Source organism: Stenella coeruleoalba (genome assembly GCF_951394435.1).
Source record: "Stenella coeruleoalba genome assembly, chromosome: 15".
In the NCBI taxonomy this organism is placed as follows: Eukaryota; Metazoa; Chordata; class Mammalia; order Artiodactyla; family Delphinidae; genus Stenella; species Stenella coeruleoalba.
Window position 1 is genome coordinate 61,892,520 of NC_137161.1, and position 22,448 is coordinate 61,914,967.

A 22,448-nucleotide genomic window follows, 5' to 3' on the forward strand; every position below is an offset into this window, starting at 1 on the left:
GGTAGCCAGGGCAGGTCAGAAGACTCCAGTAGCGATCACCTTCATGGAGAAGCTATCAATAGGATCTTGAACACATAGCTAGACATATTAGAAGGAGATTAACATATTCTGAAGGAAAATTTGGGGTAGAATTAGTGATTAAGTACATAGATAATCAAGTTGGGAAAAAAAAGGCAATTACTAACTCCAGGGAAAAGAATAATTGTACCGGAAAAGCATTCACAAGACAGTGCAGAGCTCAGCTGTGAATAGCATCTACACAGTCATAATAATGTAAACTCTGAATATAGTTTTCATCAACGTTAATACAAAACTATGTTGGGATTCTATGAGATAGGGCGCAAATGCATGTGTGCTGGGAGGAGACAGGAGGCGCAAAGCAAAGGAGTGACTGAGCTAAATCCTCATGTTCCATGATGAAAAGTCAATAGGCTAGGGCTTCCCTGGTGGCGCAATGATTGAGAGTCCGCCTGCCGATGCAGGGAACACGGGTTCGTGCCCCGGTCCGGGAAGATCCCACATGCCGCGGAGCGGCTGGGCCCGTGAGCCATGGCTGCTGAGCCTGCGCGTCCGAGCCTGTGCTCCGCAACGGGAGAGGCCACAACAGTGAGAGGCCCGCGTACCGCAAAAAAAAAAAAAAAAGAAAGAAAGAAAAGTCAATAGGCTATTGACTAAAACAGGGGAAAAATTAAGATATGAGCAATATACTCAAGTTTTTTAGTGATTACAGAGGTAACTATCCAAAAATCAGTTAAAGGGTTGATAATGGATACCCCTGGAGAAGGGGAAAGTAGAGAATCAACAAAGGAGGGCTATTTTCCTTAATAAGCCTTGAAGAATTGACTCTGAATCATCTTCACATATACCTTCACTAAAAATAAAAACTAAAAATGGAAAAAAGGAACAAAGAATCCCTTTAGGCATGTAATACTCTAGCAGCCTATAGAACGGTGCATATGGAATGTTACTATTTGTGGGGAAATCTTGGGGAGAGGGAAATAGATATGTATCTGCACACATGTGCAGAAAATATCTCTAGGAGAATATCTAATAAACTAGAAACCACGGTTATCTCTGGGGAGGGAAATTAGGCGTCTAGTGCACAAGGGTTGAAAGGTGAGAATTTTCAGCTTTTGAATTTAATCTATCATCTCTCCAAAAAAAAGAAAAAAATTGGGAATGTAAAAAGTAAACACGACATCATGTACACATACACATATATAAGCTGCATCTTTAAATGCCTACTTCTCCCATCCTCTTCTTCCCCAGGGGCTTGGCTTCCTTTGAGGAGGGGGTAGTCAGTAAATTATGTCTTAGAAATCCCCTACCATATTCCCAACTCCCCTGTTACTATTCTCAGCCAGAACGCCACCCCAGATCCCCTTTCCCCTCTTAGTAAGCCATCAAGGCTTGTAACTCCCCACCCCTCTAAGACAAACCCCCCCATCCTGACCCTGGTTGGTTCTTTTCTTTAAACAACTCTGAGAGTTCTTCCTTCATTCATCACAAATATTAACGGAGCAGCTACTCCACGACAGGCACCAGCAAACATGCCAGAGATCCAGTGATGAGCAGGCAGACAAGGATGGAGTTTGTGGGTTTTATGGAGTTTAGGGGTCCTCGGGAACTTAAGCATCTACGTCACATATTTTAAACATTTCATTCTGTATTCAGTGAACGTGTTCTCCACCCCTTCCCAACCCCATCTCTTCACACTCCAGCCTGTTCCACAGAGGACTTGAGGAGGAAGCCACAGCTGCTAGCTTGACACCTCCAAGATAGAAAGTTCAGCATGATTCAAGCCAAATGACTGTACAGCCTGGAATAGCAACATTCACCAATAGAGTCACAAACTGAGCCCACATGTTCCTTCACAAAAACCAAATTCCCACTTTCTAGAGAAAAAAAATTATTTTTCCCAAGCCTATATTTTTCTCCTTGATTTTTTCTTGGGGGGGAGGGATTTTTTTCCATTGCAGTCTATCATCACTAATTTGCCAGGAAGCACCAGGTAAGGCCAAAAGGAATACATACATAGCAGCTGTTGATTAACATTTAATCTAAAAAGAGTTTATCTTTTATGGTTCTGTGCGCTCATGGCTGTCATTTTCTCTTGAGGTTTGAAATTTCAAAGTAATTTTATTTTTAAAAATTAATTAATTAATTTATTTTTGGCTGCGTTGGGTCTTCGTTGCCGTGCGTGGGCTTTCTCTAGTTGCGGCGAGTGCGGGCTGCTCTTCGTTGTGGTGCGCGGGCTCCTCACTGCGGTGGCTTCTCCTTGTTGCGGAGCAGGGGCCCTAGGCGTGCAGGCTTCAGTAGCTGTGGCACGAGGGCTTAGTAGTGGCTCGCAGGCTCTAGAGCGCAGGCTCAGTAGTTGTGGTGCACGGGCTTAGTTGCTCCGTGGCATGTGGGACCTTCCTGGACCAGGGAATGAACCCGTGTCCCCTGCATTGGCAGGCGGATTCTTAACCACTGTGCCACCAGGGAAGACCCTGAAATTTCTAAGTAATTTTATATTTCACTATATAATTCTGTGTTAAAATATAGGGCCTAAAAGGAATGAAATGTTATCAGCCCCAGGGGTCCCGGTATAGAGTATAACATTGCCCCATGGATGGGAAGTTGTCTAGGGAGATGAAAGTTATCACAACACAAAAATATTCTTCAATGAGACGACTATTTAGGAAATCAGAACCCACTGAAACATCTTTCTCTGGTCTGCATCACTGTTGCCCTCCGACTCAAAGGCTTCACCTTGCCAACTACTGGGTGCCAACATCCATTGTCTTGATACAAACACAACGAAGTGGCAGCTCCGCAAAACTGTTGATTTCCCTGAAGGTGCAATGTCACATGTCCATGCCCTCTGAAAGGCCACAGAAAGTCAGATCAATTCACAACCAAATATCAGAGAGTCATCGGGAAAGGGAACATAACAGGGGCTTTGAGGCGTTGTGTTAAACGCCAAATAAGTAAAAGCCCGTGGCAAAAGTGGTGATCTCTCCAATAAGTCTGCAAAAATTACCCTCTTACCCTACACTGCAGAAAGCAAGCATGACATGAAGAATGGTGTCTTATGCTCTCACATGGTTCCGTCCAAAAAAAAGTTAAGGCAAAAAAATGAATTAATTTTATACTCAATCTAAGAATTAGCATCTAGTTGAAATTACCACCAAATTCCTATTACATGTAAAATAAATAAGCCTGTTTTCATAATTTGCAGTGTCATTTTTCAAGCCCCTCAAGCCCCCTTCCCCTTTAATCTACAGTGCCTGTTTTAAGTGATTTTTTTCTGGAACCAATTATTTTCAGATAGTCAAAACGTCCTTCATTTCATGCCATCCAGCTCAGTTAGTGTATGAAGGTTTCATAGCAAAAGGTTAATGGTGGTGATCTCTGGGTGATAGAATTATGGGTGCTGGTATATTCTCTTTTGCTTAAATATATGTTTTACTTTTTCTAGAATCAATATAAAAGATTCAAGTTTTTTTAAAAGTTACACATATATATTTTAAGAGCACTATGGCAGTGCTTCACTGTCACTCCCCGCTTCCTCTTTGCTAATGAAATTTTCTTTCATTCTGGTATTCATATAAAATGTGCTTAGTGGGAGCTCCCTCAGCTCCAGAAAAGAACCAGGAATAGTCCAAACCAATCATAAATGTTACAGTCCTCTTTGCCAATGATTGGTTTAGAGGTTGGCCTGTGAACAAGTTTTAGCCAATCAGGCATAAGGGATGCCTGCTCTGAGAAGGTTCTGGAAAAGGTTTTCCTCTCTGATAAAAAAGAGGCATAGGAAAAAAACCTAACCCTCCACGTCCTTCATGCTTTTGGATATTATCACATGAGGATGTGATGTCTGGAGCTATGGCTGCCATCTTGTGACCATGAGGAAGTAGCCAAGAAAATCCCAAAGAAGTCTGGTTTTGAGCTGTTGAATTAGCTAAGCCTGAAATCATCAACCTTCAGACTATTTGCTATGTGAGGTAATAAATTCCCGTTGTTTAAGCCACTTTAATTGGTTGCTATGTTTCTCGCAAGCAAAAGCACCCCAAATGATACAAGCACTGTAACTTTGTGATGTTCAGCTTCGCAAAGAGCTGTGTGAACCACCATTTTATACTTTTCCATTAAGGGAGACCACAAATGAATTTTTTGCACAAAAACACATACCTAACTCCAAGAGTCATCACTTTAAAACCTGAGATTTTATCTCCACAACCCTCTTTGCAAGGCTCCATATTCTGGCCTTTGGAGGTAATGGTAGTCTCTCGTCTGGAGTGGTCCAGCTTGAGTCGCACCTGTGGGGTTTGGCTAACCCTGTCAGTAACCTTTGGGGAACTATATCTGAGCCCCTCTACCTTGGGGGGTTATATCTCCTAGGCATATCTGGATCTCTGCCCTCAGGAGCTTCCAAAACTGGGCTCCTTTCAATTCCCAACTCAGAACATTCCTGGAGGAAGATATTCCAGGGGTTGCAAAGTCAAACACAGGGGCCAGGCAGTTAACACAAACAAGTGCATCAGGCCAGGTGAGAACTGGGGAACTGGAGAACTCATACCCCTTCTAAAGGGGCAGCTGACAGGTGGGATCACATGTTGCCAGACGTTCCAATACTTTCAAAACAACCTAGAAATCTGGCTTTTTATGTAAAATCTCCAAATTTTTAAAAGTTGGCAACTAATTTAGGTATCCTTAAAACTCCATGTGGTGGAGAACAGTATGGAGGTTCCTTAAAAAACTAAAAATAGAACTACCATACGACCCAACAATCCCACTACTGGGCATATACCCTCAGAAAACCATAATTCAAGAAGAGTCATGTACCACAATGTTCATTGCAGCACTATTTACAATAGCCAGGACATGGAAGCAACCTAAATGTCCATCATTGCATGAATGGATAAAGAAGATGTGGCACATGTATACAATGGAATATTACTCAGCCATAAAAAGAAACGAAATTGAGTTACTTGTAGTGTGGTGGATGGACCTAGAGTCTGTCATACCGAGTGAAGTAAGTCAGAAAGAGAAAAACAAATACCGTATGCTAACACATATATATGGAATCTAAGAAAAAAAAAAGGTCATGAAGAACTTAGGGGTAAGAGGGGAATAAAGACACAGACCTACTAGAGAACGGACTTGAGGATATGGGGAGAGGGAAGGGTAAGCTGTGACAAAGTGAGAGAGTGGCATGAACATATATATATACACTACCAAATGTAAAATAGATAGCTAGTGGGAAGCAGCCGCATAGCACAGGGAGATCAGCTCAGTGCTTTGTGACCACCTAGAGGGGTGGGATAGGGAGGGTGGGAGGGAGGGAGACGCAAGAGGGAAAAGATATGGGAACATATGTATATGTATAACTGATTCACTTTGTTATAAAGCAGAAACTAACACACCATTATAAAGCAATTATACTCCAATAAAGATGTTAAAAAAAAATAAAAATAAAAAACTCCACGTGGACCAAACCAAACTTATCTGAGGGCTGGATCCAGCCTACCAGTTGCCGGCTTACAACCTCTAGACTACTCGCACCTAAAAATCACATAACAATTGTGCACAGCTTTAAAACTGCCAAAGCTCTTTTCTGTTGCCCTTTCCCAAGTGTAAGGAGGGCAGAACTCCTGTATCTCAAGACCAGATCCATTTATACGAGGAGGTATTCCATTTATGGGAAGAGGCATGAGGGAACTTTCTGGAACTATTTCCCATCTTGGTCTGGGTGGTGATTACACAACTGTAGACATGTAAAAATTAATTTTATGCTGGACACTGAATTTGTACACTTTTTGCATTCTACTGTATGTATGTTCTACCTCAGTAAAAGTTATTAATGATAGTAATAATACATAAACATGGAGGTAATACGCAAAGGCCTTCAGTGTGGAAAAGCCTGTTTTACAATCTTCACCACAAGCTGAGAGATGGATCCTATCACTCTCTTTTCACAGATGAGGAAACTAAGGCTGGAGATGAAAAGACATTTGCATAGGATACCGCAGGGTGTGAGTGACAGCTGGTTGCAAATCCACATCTGGTTGGCTCAGCCCCAGGGCTGTTCCCCACCAACTTCCCTTCCCAGGTGAGAGCATCCTACCATTTTCCAGACAGCTGGCCTGCCCAGGGCCTCGGGCAGCCCGGGAGGGACAGCGAGCTCTGGAGCGGAAGCCAGAGCGGGCCCATGCCCATATTTGCCCAAGCTATCTGCCCTCCTTTGCCCTCCCGGGCCGCAAACACAGATGTTCAGTTTGCTTTTTCCCTTTTTCAGTCACAGCCCTCCTGAGGCCCAGTGCTGCCTGCCAAACTCCGCATTCTTGGCGAGAACTGCAGTCAGGCAGGACAGGAGGGGCCCGGGGCGTGACTGTAAGCAGCCCTGGTGGGCTCCCTGGAGGAGGAGGAGCTCCATGCACCCACGGGCGGCTCACCTTGCAGCATGCTCCGGTAGGCCGTGTCGGCGATTGCATAGATGTGGGGGGGCATCTCGTGCCGCTTCTTGCCCTTGTACATGTCGATGATCTTCTCCGAGTAGATGGGCAGCTGCTTGTAGGGGTTCACCACCACGCAGAAGAGGCCCGAGTACGTCTGCCAAACAGAGAACCCATCTTATTTCCAGAACCCAGCAGGGACAAACAGCCCGTGGGGGTCCGGCCATGAGAACACCCACCACGACCTGCATTGTCTGAGCACCACCGTGTGCATTTTCTCACTTCATCCTCACAGTGGCAGCCTTAGACAGATGCGCTCAGAGTCTCATTTTAGAGAGGGGGAAACTGAGGCTCAGAGTCCTAGTGGGAACCTCTTGGCATCACTGTCTCTGGATATAGGGGAAGAGGAGCAAGGGGCAAGACTGGATTTCTAGGGCACCTGTGTTATAGTTTATAAGTTCTGCGTTCAGATCCCAGCTCCACTCTCACCACTGTTGCTTCACCTCCCTGAGCCTCGTGGGCTTAAATAACATCTACCACTTCCGGAGCATCTACTGTGCGCCGGCCACTGAGCTAAGCACTTCACAGTCGTCTTCTTCTTTAATCCTCACATCCACCCTGTGACAGGGATACTATGATTTCCCTGCTGCCCATTTGACAGATGAGGAAACTGAGGCTCCGTGAGGTCACCAGGTCACACAGCTGCTGGGGAATTCGGAACTAAAATCGCGACTGCTAACCCCAGAGCTCATACTCTCGACCATGAACAAAGCACACACTCCCTTGTCTCTAAAATGGTGATGAACACAGCTGCCCTTAAATAGGAATGCTCCTGACACGTTACAACACAGATGAACCTTGGAAACATTACACTGAATGAAAGAAGTCAGACTCAGAAGGTCACGTATCACATGGTTCCATTTATATGAAATGCCCAGAACAGGCAAATCCACAGAAACAGAAAGCAGATCTCTGGTTTCCAGGGACGGCAGAAACGGGGGAACTGGAGTGACTGCTAGCTGGAATGGGTTTCTTTGGGGGGTTATAAAAATGTTCTGGAACCAGACAGTGGTGATAGTAGCACTACACTGTGAGTGAGTGTATTACTGCCACTGAATTGCTTCCTTTAAACTGATGAATATGGTGAATCCATATCATATGGATTTTATCACAATTTTTTTTTAAAAAGTCAGGAATTCCCTGGCAGTCCAGTGGTTAGGACTCGGGGCTTCCACTGCTCGGGGCCCGGGTTCAATCCCTGGTCGGGGAACTAAGATCCCGCAAGCCACACGGCTCAGCCAAAAAAATAAATTAATTAATCTTAAAAAATTGTCCTATATGCATAGCTGATTCACTTTGTTATAAAGCAGAAACTAACACACCATTGCAAAGCAATTATACTCCAATAAAGATGTAAAAAACAAAAAAAAATTGTCCTGCCCTACCAAGCGCAGAGGAGCGTGTGAAAATGAACAGAACAGGGAAGGGGCGTGAAGAGGCTCGCACACCCTGCCGTGCTGTGCCTGGGGGAGGCGCTGTCCTGGTTCTTACTGTACGCTGGCCTTTCCCATGGGCTGAGGTCACAGCCCAGGAGGGAGGCACCAACCTGTCCCACAGGAACTGCTTTTCCAAACAATAACATCAGTGCAGCCCAAGGCTCCGATGGCCAGGAAGCATGTCTTCCCTCCAACTCCCCCGAGAAGTGACTAAAGGAGGAGGAACAGATATTCCATCACTGGGTTTCACTCAGAGCAGTGATCAAAGTCACTTTCACTTGACCAAAGTCACCCAGCAAGACCCTGGCAGCACTGAGCTCCAACTTGGCCCACTCCGAGGAGTGGACACTGTCCATAAGGCTGTAGACCTATCCCTGTCCTACAGAGACAATAGATCATTTGTTCATTCATTTACTCATTCATTCATTCTGTGTGTGCCCTCACACTGTGCAAGGCTCTGGGGTTATACTGGAAGACAAAACACACAAGGTCCTGCCCACAAAGGGCTTTCAGTCATGCTGGCAACTGGTTGAAGAATGGGAGCCTCCCTCCAGGGCACCATTTGCTAAGGGACAATGATGATGAGCGTTGGGCCCGGGCACAGGGAGAATGATGTTCCTGAAAAGGTACAGGACTGGTGGGGGAGGGAGGGAGTAATCCCCCAGGTTCTCACCACTCCCCAGAAAGGGCAAGAGTGAGGTCAACATAAGGCTTATCTAAACATCCATCAGCCACTTATTGAGCACCTACTGTATACCAGGTCTGTGTTAGATGCTGGAGACAAATAAATCAATGATCATTCCTGCCTCAAAAAGCCCCCAGATCAAAAGGGAGACAAGGATGTTCAAAACTAACATCATAACAACAAGGATAGAGCCCAGCGTATTATGGGAGCAAGGAAGGGAGGGCCCTAACCCACATGGGGGTGCTCAGAGAAACTTCAGTGGGGAGGTACTCCCAGCACTGAGACTTAACAGATAAGGTGCTAACCAGCTCAGGTATACAGTGGGTGCTCACTAAATGCCTGCTAAATGAATGCCTGAGGGGTCAGTTAATTACAAAGCTTCCCTGGAGCAGGGGCAGTGCTGCCTTCGTCTCTGTGACCCGGGGCCTTGCACTGGTCCGCACATAGTAGGTGCTCAATAGACATTCGTTGAACAGGTGGCAAAGCTGTTCCAGGGCAGGGCCTGTGTGTCTTGTTCATCTGTGTCCTGCTCCCCAGCTTGGGGCCTCCATGGAGTAAGTGCCCAACAAACAATCGATCGTTTGAATGAAGGTCAACCAAGCCCTACCTCCTCTTCAGGCCTCAACTCCACCTCCAGCTCCTCTCAGGCCATGCCCACTGCCACTGCCATGTCCTTTCCAGAATGTATCATTTACAATCCTAACCACCCCTCCAGGGACCTGGAGGCAGTAAAGGGCAGTGGTTAAGAGCATAGGATTGACTACCAAGGAATTGTTGGAGCTCTCATTCTGCTACTTCTTGGCTGTGTGTCCCTGGGCAAGTCTCTTAGCCTCTCTGAGCCTCAGTTATCCTCATCTGCAAAATGGGCAGGTGTAATAGGAGCTCCTTCATTGGTTTGCTGTGAGATAGCCCTCGTGAAGCATTTAGCACAGTACCTGGTATGTAATAGGGGCTCAATAAATGTTAGTGACCACCCAGTGCTCCCTTTGTTTCATGATGATGAAAACCTTGCCACCTTGGAAACTTCACATGGAATGTCCTCTCTCCCTGGAACACTTCTCCCTGATCTTCCCAGAGCCATTTCCATCTGCTCTTTCAGGGCTCAGTCTAAATGTCCCTCCTGGACTGCAAGCTGCACACCAGCGTATATCTAGCACCCAGCACAGGGCCAGGCACATAGCAGACACTCAGTAAATATTTGCTGAATACAATGAATAGAAGAAAGAAGGGAGGGAGTGAGGGAAGGAGGAAGGAAGGAAGGCATGGCTCTCCCAACTCCATCATCAGCTTCTGAAGGAGAAATATCACCTTCCTCCTGTCTGCCTAGGACACCTCCTGGTGCTATGTACACAGCAAGCACTTAATCCATGCTTCCAGACAGATCTGAATCTCTGTCCAGTTCAGCACATCTTTCCGGGGCACAGTGGCCCTACAGGAAGGACTAGGAAGGCAGCAGCACACCCCACACAGAAGCCGGGCTTCAGAATCTGGAGTCTCAGTCTCCATTGCTCCAACTTGGTTGGTCTCACCTGACCCAGCCCACCTGCACTTGATTGTGCTTCTGCTTCCCCATCCCCACCGGCCCCTTTCCAGCTGGTCAAGTTCAGGTTTCAACATCCCCGCTTCCCATGTCCCAGCCGGCATCTCAGGGCCCGGTGCCACAGCAGGTCCCAGCTGCAGGCCAAGGGTTTCCCTCTTGTGACCGTATTAGGAAGTGAGTCCACTTTTTCCCTAACACTTTATATGGTCAGCCGTGGAGCCCTGAGCTCCCAAGGCCTCCGGCAGAAATGAGGAACAGTGGGGGAAGGTGGAAGAGATGCAGGCTTTAGGTCACAGAGGCCTGGTTGAACCTCAGCCTTGCCCTCATTGCCTGTGTGACTTGAGCAAGAGGCCAAACCCCTGAGCCTCTTCTTCCCCATCTATAAAACAATGGATAACCATACTTTCTTTACCAGGTTGTAGTGCAATGTCATGACTTTCTGAACATGTATCCTAGAGAAAGACCTGGTCCATCAAGAATGTGATCTGCTACAGCCTTGATTTTAAAGGGCAAAAAAGACTAGAAACAACCTAAATGCCCATCAGTGGGAGACTGGCTCAATAACTATGGCTCACTGCCCTTTAAAGGAATACATATGTATGTATACAAATATACATATATTTGCCTCTATAGGTATAAAATATTGCTGGAACGCTACATAAGGAACTGGTGACCACGGTTTCTCTAAGGAGGGGAACCAGAAGGTGAGGAATGGGGTTGAAAGGAAAAGTTCTATAATACCCTTATATACTATTTTATTTACTATTTGCATGTGTTGTCTATTCAAAAAAAATGTTTTAAGTCTGAGTGGTTAGATAGTTGTGAACAGACCAAGAAAAAGCCACAAATAAATACATAAATAAGAAATTCCCCATCTCCCCCTCCCTGCCAGACCCTGACAACCACCATTCCACTCTCTGATTCTCTGAGTTCGACTATTTTAGATTCTCATGTAAATGGGATCCTGTGGGATTTTCCCCTCTCTCTCTGGCTTATTTCACTCAGCATAATGTCCTCCAGGTTCATCCATGTTGTTACAAATGGCAGGATCTCCTTCTGTTTTAAAGCAGGGTTATTACATCGTACGGTGTATCTACCACCTTTCCTTCATCCATTCATCGTTGTAGAATCTGTTACACACCTGCATCCAGCTCAAGTGTGCCTTATCTTCCTCCCCTCAGTTATCAATCAGCCTCAGGGAGAGGACTGGGCCCTGTGACTCTCAGCATCCCACAGAGAGGGAAGCAGGGGAGTCTGATCCGGTCCCTCCCCAGGCAAGTCTCGTCACCTCTCTGCCTCGGTCACTTCGTGCGCAGGGTGGGATGTGAGCTTCACTCTCGCCAGAGAGCTGGGACTTGGGACGGTAGCCAGTACAAGCAAGGCCCACCTCTTCACTGAGTTCCCTGTGCCTGAAACCCTTGTCTCATCTCCCAGCCCAACACCAGGGACAGAGCCGACTGCTAAGCAGTCATGAAAAATCCCAGGCAGAGAGAAGCCAGCCAACAGCAACAGCCAAGATAGCAAGAGAGTGCTGGACCAGGGATCAGAGCCACATGCACGCCCCACATGTGCCAATGATCCTTGGCAGCTCAGGCAAGAACCTGCATTTCTAAGATTAGGAGACGGGACCCTCTGGCTTCTACCTCTTCTAGACCCGAGAGGACAAGACATCAGCCAGGACCTGAGCAAAAGTGCCTTGTTCGAAATGAGCCTTGCAGAATGGAAGGGAACGTTCTCTTCTTTATCAAGGGCAAAGTCGGCCACGGCCAGCTGCCTGAGCATCACCTGCCACCCACCCGTAATAAGGGCTGCTGCGCCTTCCGCTATCACGCGCCGGGTGAATAACTTGCTGTGCCCCGCATCTCCACCCCCGTCCTCCTTTATCTCCTCTGTCACGGACAACAGTTTCTATTTAAGTGATTAAACTGACCAGAAAGGAACGAGACAGGAGTGGACGTGTGGTCACAAGACTGAAAGGCTTTTCATCTAATCTGTCCGGAGAAGCGTAGCAGGAATTTGAAGATTTGATTCATGTTTTAATCTGCTGTCGGAAGATAGTCTGGGTCTTGGGACCTTCATAAGCCCCTCATTTTTCCTGATTTCTATTTGGGGCTCAAACATCTGTGTCAGAGCATAGCAGGCAAGATTCATATCCAGGCCCATCCTTGACCTCCTTGGATGAAGACGACTCATCTTGGACGGGAGACCCGCTCCCCTCTTACTCCCTGCAGATTGGTGTCCTTAGAAATATCCACTCTGTGCCAAGAGCCCCAGGTTGATAATGCTTCCAAACAAGGAGTTCGACAAAAGGGACTTTCCCTGCTTAGAGAGCATCTTAGACTATCCTTGGAGGGACTTTAGTACTCTGAGCCTCAGCTTGAATTAGCACAACATCCACTGAATGAAGTATGCTCGTCCCATCTTACAGACTAGCATACTTCATTCAGTGGAGTTGTACTAATTAAATGAGATAAAAAGGAGGCATTTATAGAATTATGAGTTGCTCCCCCATTCCCCCTTGGCTCTTTAAAAAGAAAAAACCCATTGTAACCCCCTCTGAACAATCCATAAGAAGAATAGATCATTAATTATGGTACATCCATAGGATAGGTCACAAAGCCCATAAAGGGACATTCTGGCGTTATGAATGAGCAATGGGGATGCTCATCACTGACTTATATGTAGAAAGAAGAGCAGGTCCCCAGCCTAGGTGCACAGGCTTTTCAATATGTAAACACGCACTATTCTCACATAGAAACACCGGGAATGCACCAACATCTTATCAGCTGTTATCTCTGGGGGAGGACTGATTTTTGTGTTTACTGTGCTTTTATGAATTTTCCAAATCTTCTGGAATAAATGTGCCTTATTTTCCTAATTAGGAAAAACGTCTGCAGGACAATTTTAGAGATGACAAGGGAGTTTTGTAATTTTCACATGGTAAAACACAAAGGGCAGGACCAGAGGGCCTAAAGATGGAGGTGACTGTTTCCATAAGTTTGCAGAGAATCCAAGAACATCTGTCTGGTAATAACAAAAATTACCAAAACAGCAACAAAACTAACAAAAACAACACCTAGCATGTTGAGTGCCTACAACATGCCAAGAAGCATGCCAAGTGCTTTCTTTTCAGAGTAACCCAGTCTATGAGGCTAGTACTATTCTTGTGTTCATTTTATAGAGAAGGAAACAAAATTTCAGAGAAATTAGATAACTTGCCCAAGGGATTAACATACCCTTTCTGAGAGGCAAGATAGACAAAGGCTGGACTGGGGGACCCTCTGCCCACCAGTTTGGCTTAATGGGGTTACCATGTCCTTCTATATCCTGGGGAGCTGGCCCACCCCACAAGGAACCTGTACCCCTGAGTCACACATCATCTGGTCCAGACTGTCCCACAGAGCTTTCTGTAGTGATAGGAATGTTCTACACTTGTGCTGTCACAGGTATACAGCAGCCACTAGACACAGGTGGCTGTTGGGCATTTAACATGAAGCCCAGTACAAGTGAAGAAGTGAACTTTTAAGAATTGATGCTTAATTAGTTTACATCTAAATTTAGTTAGCCACATGTGGCCGGTGGCTACCATATTGGACAGTGCAGCTCTAGTGCACTCTGATCTGCACAGTCAACCCAGAGGAGTCCAGGTCAATCTAGGCGTTCCCATTTGGGACAGGGAAGGCCTCCACCAAACCTCACCAAGATCCTCATGTCTCCTACCTACTTGACTGCCAGGATTGACCAGCCTTCCCAAGGAGGTTAAGAGCTCTTCTTTATTTCCAAGATGGAGGAAGGGCAGGGAACTACTTCACTGAAATCCGTTGAGCACTGACCAAGCGCCTATGGGATTACATGGAATCTTTGGATCTCCTTTACGTGGGGAGGGTGATTGTTCTCATTTTGCAGATGGGAAAACTGAGGCTTCAAGAGGTGAAATAACCTGTTCAATGTCACAGAACTAGGTAGGGCAAGGTGAATGGGAACCCAGGTCTGGACGATTCCATCCCACCATGCAGCCTCTCTCATTGAAAACTTCAGCCTCCCAACCTGCACCCCGAAGACATCTCCAAGCCTCTCCCTTCCCTCAGGGGTGCAGGAGGCCAGCAAGAAGTGACTGGCTGCCCCAAGATACTCACGTATATGAGTCCTGAGAAGTACCTCTCCCTCAGGTTGTGCAGCACGGAGGCTTCATTGAGACACGTCAGCTCTGCCATGTCCTCCACCTTGGAGAACTTGGGCGGGTTCATCTTCTGGATATCATCTTTGCCGACCGTGACCTTCTTGCCATTCTCCACTAGCTCCACGATCACCTCATCCCCCTTCTCCTCCTTGATGCTGGCCGCCTCGAAGCCCTGCTTCTCCGAAGGGACCCATACCAGCTTCTTGGCAGCCCAGTCAGCCTGGGCCACTGGGCTGTTGATGAAGTTTTTGTCTACAAAGAGGAACTTCTCGTCATCACTGAGCTGGCCCTTCTGTGCCATGGTGCCTGGTTGATCTCCTGGGGAATAAGGCCACAGGGTCAGAATTAGACCAGAACCAAGCCCTAAAGACAGATAAAGCCCTCACCTCATCATGTCTGGGAATGCAGTTTGCAGAAACATTCCATAGAGTACAAAGGTGTTCCCTGTAGGATGGCTTATGTTGTCAAAAAATGGAAACAACCCAAAGGCCCTTCAGTAAAGGATCTCCAGGGGCTTCCCTGGTGGTGCACTGGTTAAGAATTTCCCTGCCAGTGGTTGAGAATCTGCCTGCTAAGGCAGGGGACACGGGTTCGAGCCCTGGTCTGGGAGGATCCCACATGCTGTGGAGCAACTAGGTCCGTGAGCCACAACTACTGAGCCTGCGCGTCTGGAGCCTGTGCTCCGCAACAAGAGAGGCCGCGATAGTGAGAGGCCCGCACACTGCGATGAAGAGTGGCCCCCACTTGCCACAACTAGAGAAAGCCCTCGCACAGAAATGAAGACCCAACACAACAAAAATTAATTAATTAATAAACTCCTACCCACAACATCTTCAAAAAAAAAAAAGAAAGAATCTACCTGCCAATGCAAGGGACACGGGTTCGAGCCCTGCTCCAGGAAGATCCCACATGTCGCAGAGCAACTAAGCCCGTGCACCACAACTACTGAGCCTACGCTCAAGAGCCCACGAGCCACAACTACTGAGCCCGCGTGCCACAACTACTGAGCCCACGTGCCACAACTACTGAGCCCACGTGCCACAACTACTGAGCCCACGTGCCACAGCTACTGAAGTCTGCATGCCTAGAGCCCGTGCTCCACAACAAGAGAAGCCACCACAATGAGAAGCCCAAGCACTGCAACAAAGAGTAGCCCCCACTCACCGCAACTAGAGAAAGCCCGTGCAGCAAAGAAGACCAAACGCAGCCAAAGATAAAAACAAACAAATAAATAAATAAATTTATTTTTAAAAAAAAGAAAAGGATCTCCATCATTGCCTGTTGTCCATCAACATGGCATGGGTACATAAACCATTATATTTTCATACAATGAAATGCTATCCAGGGGTTAAGATGCAAGAAGTATGTCAAGGTGTGTTGACACAGGAAGATATCCAAGTCTGATAGTTTACTGTAAAAATAAAAGGGGGGTCCTCAAATGGTTAAACAGAGAGTTATCATATGATCCAACATCCCATTCCTGGGTATATACCCAAGAGAAATGAAAACACACCTCCACACAAAACTCATAAGTGAATGTTCATAGAAGCATTATTTCTAATAGCCAAGAAGTGTCAAAAAAAAAACCCCAAATGTCCATCAACAGATGAATGGATAAATAAAATGTGGCCTCTCCATATAATGGAATATTATTCAGCCATAAAAAGGAATGGGGTACCGATATACACTGAGCATTAATGAATCTTGAAGACACTATACTAAGTAAAAGAACCTAGTCACAGAGGACCACATATTATATGATTCCACTTACCCAAAATGTCCAGAATAGGCAATCCATAGAGATAGAAAGTAGATTAGTGGTTGCCAACAGCTGGGAGAGAATTAGAGGGTGACAGAGAAGGGGTGCAGGGTTTCTTTTTGGGGTGATGAAAATGTTCTAGAATGTACTGCAATGATGGATGCACAATTCTGTGAATATGCTAGAAGCCATTCAATTGTACAGTTTAAATGGGTGAATTGTATGGTATTTAAATTATATCTCAATAAAACTGTTTAAAAATGAAATATAGGGAATATTGTAAAATAGTAGGTATAATAACCCATTTTATTTAAAAATATTTAGAATCCATATAGACAGAATGACTGGAGAAATATGCACTTATCAATATAGTTATGAAGGGATTTTTACTTTTTATGGGCTTTTTTGCCAATTTTTTATTGTGGTAAAATATACATAAGTATACTATCTTACTCATTTTATGACACTAAGTTCAGTGACATTAAGTACATTCATATTGTTGTGCAAGTGTCACCACCATCCAGCTCCAGAACTCTTTTCATCTTGCAAAACTGAGACTCCACACCCATTAAAGACTAATTCCCCATTGCCTCTTCCCTCCAGCCACTGGCAACCACTATTCTACTTTCTTTTCTTTTTTGTTTTGTTTTTTAAAATTTATCTTTTATTATTATTATTTATTTATTTTTGGCTGTGTTGGGTCTTCATTGCTGCACGTGGGCTTTCTCTAGTTGTGGCGAGCGGGGGCTACTCTTTGTTGCAGGGTGCAACCTTCTTATTGTGGTGGCTTCTCTTGTTGTGGAGCACGGGCTCTAGGCAGTAGTTGTGGCACACGGGCCCAGTAGTTGCGATGCATGGGCTGAGTTGCTCCGTAGCATGTGGGATCTTCCCGGACCAGGGCTCGAACCTGTGTCCCCTGCATTGGCAGGCAGATTCTTAACCACCGCACCACCAGGGAAGCCCTCTACTTTCTATCTCTATGAATTTCACTACTCTAGGAACCTCATGTCAGTGGAATCATACAGTATTTGTCCTTTTGTCACTGGCATATGTCACTTAGCATAATGTCCTCAAGGTTCAACCATGTTGCAGCATGAATCAGAATTTCCTTCCTTTTTTAAGGCTGAATAATATTCCATTGTATGGATATATGACATTTTGTTTACCCATTCATCTGTTGATGGACATTTGAGTTACTTCCACATTTTCTCTATCATGAATAATGCTACTCTGAACATGGGTATACTTTCTATTACGTATTTTTGCCATACTTACAGTTTTATAACTTTTATTAAATTTATGATCAACAAAAATAGATACTTTAAAAACACCTTCAAATAGCCAATCCACATAAGAAAAAGATGTTCAGCCTCACTAGTAAATGAAGAAATACAAGTTGAAGCAGTGAGATATTGCTTTTCACCCATAGCTTGGCTAAGGTGAGAACCACTGATAATATCCAGTGTTGTCAAGAGTGTAGGGTCCGGGCCTCTGCATACATCATGCTTACAGATGGAAAGTTCCTAAAATTCATGCACACCCCCTGACCTGCAATTCGATTTCTAGCAATTTAGCTTAAGGAAACTGAGAAGTGCTAACAGATGTATAAAAATGTACATTGCAGTGCTATTTGGAACAGCAAAACCTGCAAGCAATCCAAACGGCCTTCAGTGAGTGCCTTGTTAAATTACAGAGCATCCAGGCAACAGAATCCTATAATTCCACCCAAAATTCAAGATGTAGACTTATTTATGCCACGCAAAGATTTTTCCCTTTTGAACCCTCCTACACTGTTGGTGGGAATGGAAGTTGGTACAGCCACTATAGAAAACAGTATGGAGGTTCCTCAGAAAACTAAAAACAGAATTACCATATGATCCAGTAATCCCACTCCTGGGAATATACCTAGACAAAACTATAATTCAGAAAGATACATGCACCCCTATGTTCATAGCAGCACTGTTCACAATAGCCAAAACATGGAAACAACCTAAATGTCCATCGACAGATGAATGGGTAAAGAAGATGTGGTACATATATACAACGGAATACTACTTGGCCATAAAAAAGAACGAAATAATGCCATTTTCAGCAACATGGATGCAGCTAGAGATTATCATACTAAGTGAAGTAAGTCAGAAAGAGAAAGACAAATACCATATGATATCACTTACATGTGGAATCTAAAATATGGACAAATGAACCTACCTACAAAACAGAAACAGACTCACAGACATAGCGATCAGACTTGTGGTTGCCACGGGGGAGAGGGGGAGGGAGAGGGATGGACTAGGAGCTTGGGGTTGGTAGATGCAAATTATTACATTTAGAATGGATAAACAACAAGGTCCTAATGTGTAGCACAGGGAACTATATTCAATATCCTGTGATAAACCATAGTGGAAAAGAATATTTAAAAAAAGAATGTTAAAAAAAGAAGAAATAATAAAAGTGATAATTCATAGAGTTAATGTTGGTTACAGATTTGCACACAATTTTTGAACATCAAAAGACTATAAATTGGGCTTCCCTGGTGGCGCAGTGGTTGAGAGTCCGCCTGCTGATGGAGGGGACACAGGTTTGTGCCCCGGTCCCGGAAGATCCCACGTGCCGTGGAGCGGCTGGGCCAGTGAGCCATGGCCGCTGAGCCTGCACGTCCGGAGCTTGTGCTCCACAACGGGAGAGGCCACAACAGTGAGGGGCCTCACTGTTAACAAAATTAACAAAAAGATTTTTCCCTTTCATCTTAACATATTTATTTGTCATTTACATGCTTTAAAATCCTCTCATTGTAAATGCACAATTCAATGATTTTTAGTAAATTTACAGAGCTGTGCATTTATCATGATGCTAAATTTTGGACCATTCCCATCATCTCAAAAGGGTTTCCTCATGCTGGTCTGCAGTCACTCCCTGTTCCTACCCACCACCCTCGGCAACCACTAATCTATTATCTGTCTCTATAGATTTGCCTTTTTGGTGCATTGCATATAAACGGAATAACACAATAGATGACTTTGGACCATGCAAAGATATTTCCGATATCTTTTTAGGTTAAAAACAATATGAATAAATGGAATACTCAGCAATAAAAAGGAACAAACTACACATAAAATAGACGAATCTCAAAAGCAAGCTCGGTGAAAGAAGCAAGACCCAGTCTACATGCTCTATTATTCCACTAATGTGTTAAGTCTAGAAAAGGCAAAACTATGGTGACAGAAAGCAGATCACTGGTTGCCAGAGGCTGGGGAGGCCACTGACCGCCACGAGGCACAAAGGAAATTTGGGGGTGATGAAAACGTTCTATATCCTGATTATGGTGGTGATTATATAACTGTATACATTTGACAAATCTCATTGAGCTGTACACTTAAAAATCAGTGCATTTTTAAAAAAATGGTGAGTTATATGTAGATTATACCTCAATAAAGCTGATTAAAATATTTATAATAGAGTAATTCTTGTCATTTTATATGTCTGTGTGTACATTTTTAAAAGTCTAGAAAACTACACACTATTAAACTAGGGTTCTATTTGGTCAAATATGGGACAAGAGTTGAAAGGTGAATATGTTTAAATCCATGAGCTCATAATGATTAAAAAAAATTCACAAGTCATCCTTGTAAGATGCTGGGGAATCAACCCATTGTATTGAAAACTGGTAAAGAAAAGGGGAAACTAAAACACTGATGCTGCCTTTCTACAAACTGTTCCTCAAGGTCACGAAATAATTGACAAGAAGTCTGTCTTTATATAAAACGTCAAGTCATTAAATGCCCTCTCAACATGGGGAGCCCATTTGTGACAGATTCTCCATTCTGTTGTCTAGATGTGTTCATGAGACAAGGTGCTGAGGCAACAGACTCTTTACAGGCCAATCCAAGGGCCCATTCCAGACCCCCTGACCATACCTGAAGGAGCTGCCCTGCTCTAGTAACACTTGCTCTCACTCAGCTCCTCCAACCGACCCCATCTCTCCTCCCCCCATCCACTGTTGGTTCCAAAGAACTAAGGTGCAAGCTGAGTTAGGATGTACAGCCACCAGGACGTACTGTGTGGTTGATCCCCTTACTTCAGCAGAAAACAATTCATAACTCCTTTGAATTCAAACATAATCTCCACACTTAGGCCAACAAATCCCACGGAGATGGAGTAACCCCCATATCCCATCAATGGGCCCCTGGAGCTGGGCAGCCACCTCCTAAAATGCAGACTTTGCAAGGCAAAAATCAGAGGGGCAGTTACTACCACTTTTCTCTTCTGGGGTGAAAATAACAATAATACAAGCCAAAGGCTGCCAACAAATTCACTCAGTCTCAAACTTATTTTAAAGTAAAAATACAAATTTAAAAAAAAAACCAAAAAAAAAAAAAAAACCCAAAGGCTGATTTGTTCAGAAGGGATGGTTATTTCTCCTGGGAGACCTGATCTAGTAGCTCATTTAAAAAAAAAAAAAGATGGAGAAATGGGTGAATCATTCCCTAAATCTGAATAATCACTTCAGTTATTCCAAAAAGTGAACTAAAGAATCGTAGAGAATGTGCACTGTCCCAGGTTTAACAATCACATTTCCTGCATTTTTAAATTGTTGTTGAATTTCTCTTGGGATGTAATGAGTCCATTCTCCCTTCACCTCACTTTCACTGTTTAAAAAAAAACAAACAAAAACTACCTTCTACTTAGAAGAATTCCAACCAGTAAAGGTGGAAGAAATGATGAAACTAAAATGTAGCAATTTTGGAACTCTGAATAAAATAATGGGTCTTGACAATGACTATCAATGTTGCTAAAACATCAGACCATTGATTCTCAAACTTTCTTGTGCATCAGCTTCACCCGGGCAGTTGTGGAATCACAGATGGCTGGGCCCACCCCAGAGCTTCCGAGTCAGTAGGTCTGGGATGAGCCCAAGACCTGCATTTCTAACAGGTTCCCAAGTGATGCTGAGGATGCTGGCCTGGGGTCCACACTTTCAGACCCACTGTATTAGATGAAAAGCAGAAGGCAAACTTTATAATGGATGGATCAGGCTGGCACCACCTATACCTACTCATTAACCTTAACATTGCAAAAACAAAGTCGATCAGAGGTTACGTGCCTCCAGAGGGGTTGCTCTAGGAAGTGCCACCACCACCAATGAAATATTCTTACAAAAAGGAAAATGGGGTGGGGTTGGGGGACCGAAGCCAACAAAGCCTCTGGATCTAACACCTATTTAAGGGAAATGCGGGGCACAGGGAACATGCCAAACAAGGTCACGGGCATGTGACAAAGCCCACAAGGTGGGAAAGCATAGGACAAATGACTCAGTTTCTTTAACAGGTAAATTATTTTTAAAAAGGGTAACCTATAGATTAGAAAGGACTTTGGGACCCACAAAAGAAATGGGAGGAGGGTGGGGGTGAAATGATTGGCCTCATATGGAAGGTGAGTGACAGGAACCAAGGGGTACGTCATACTGTTCTCTCCACTTTTGCATATGTTTGAAAATTTTCGTAATGAAAAAGTCTAACAAGTACAATAAAAGACAAACACTGGTAGAGGCAGAGAAAGAACTCCCCTATCCTGTCAACATGCACATCCACACACGGAGCAAATCAGAAATAAAGGTACATTTTGCTGTCTTAAAAAGCCACGCTTTAGGGACTTTCCTGGTGGCGCAGTGGTTAAGAATCCGCCTGCCAATGCAGGGGACACGGGTTCGAGCCCTGGTCCGGGAAGATCCCACATGCCGTGGAGCAACTAAGCCTGTGCGCCACAACTACTGAGCCTGCGCTCTAGAGTCCGTGAGCCACAACTACTGAGCCTGCACGCCTAGAGCCCATGCTCCAAGAAGCCACCGCAATGAGAAGCCCGCGCACCACAACAAAGAGTAGCCCCTGCTCGCTGCAACTAGAGAAAAGCCTGCGCACCACAAGGAAGACCCAACGCAGCCAAATAAGTAAATAATTAAATAATTTTTTTAAAAAAAGCCACCCTTTAAATGAAAATCTTTGAGCAACTGAATGTAATTGTCAGAAAAATAAAAGTTTACTTGACAACCCCTCCGAAAAGAAAAATGGATGAGCTAATCAGGGAAATTTGAACACTGACTCAATATGTTTTATCCTAGGGAATTGGTTAAATTCTTTGGTGTGAAAATGGTACTGTGATTTCACCTATTTAGAGAGTCCTTTCCTTTTAGAGAAGTATTTCCTTTTAGAAGATCGTGAAGGGACTTCCCTGGTGGCCCAGTGGTTAAGAATCCACCTGCCAATGCAGGGGACACGGGTTTGAGCCCTGGCCTGGGAAGGTCCCACATGCCGTGGAGCAACTAAGCCCGTGGGCCACAACTACTGAGCCTGAGCT

At 44.7% G+C, this 22,448-nt stretch overlaps 1 protein-coding gene across 2 annotated transcripts in view; it reads right to left on the reverse strand.

Annotated features, from left to right (window-relative positions):
* The window catches only part of MYH11 (myosin heavy chain 11), a 123,626-nt gene that overhangs the window by 91,574 nt on the left and 9,604 nt on the right, over positions 1-22,448 (reverse strand). For both annotated transcript variants that reach the window (XM_079946589.1, XM_079946590.1), the window contains exons 2-3: positions 14,295-14,656; positions 6,438-6,594 (exon numbers count right to left, since the gene is read on the reverse strand). In XM_079946589.1, the coding sequence (XP_079802715.1) occupies positions 6,438-6,594; positions 14,295-14,639 (502 nt within the window). In that variant the 5' untranslated portion in view covers positions 14,640-14,656. The remainder of the gene's footprint in view (positions 1-6,437; positions 6,595-14,294; positions 14,657-22,448) is intronic.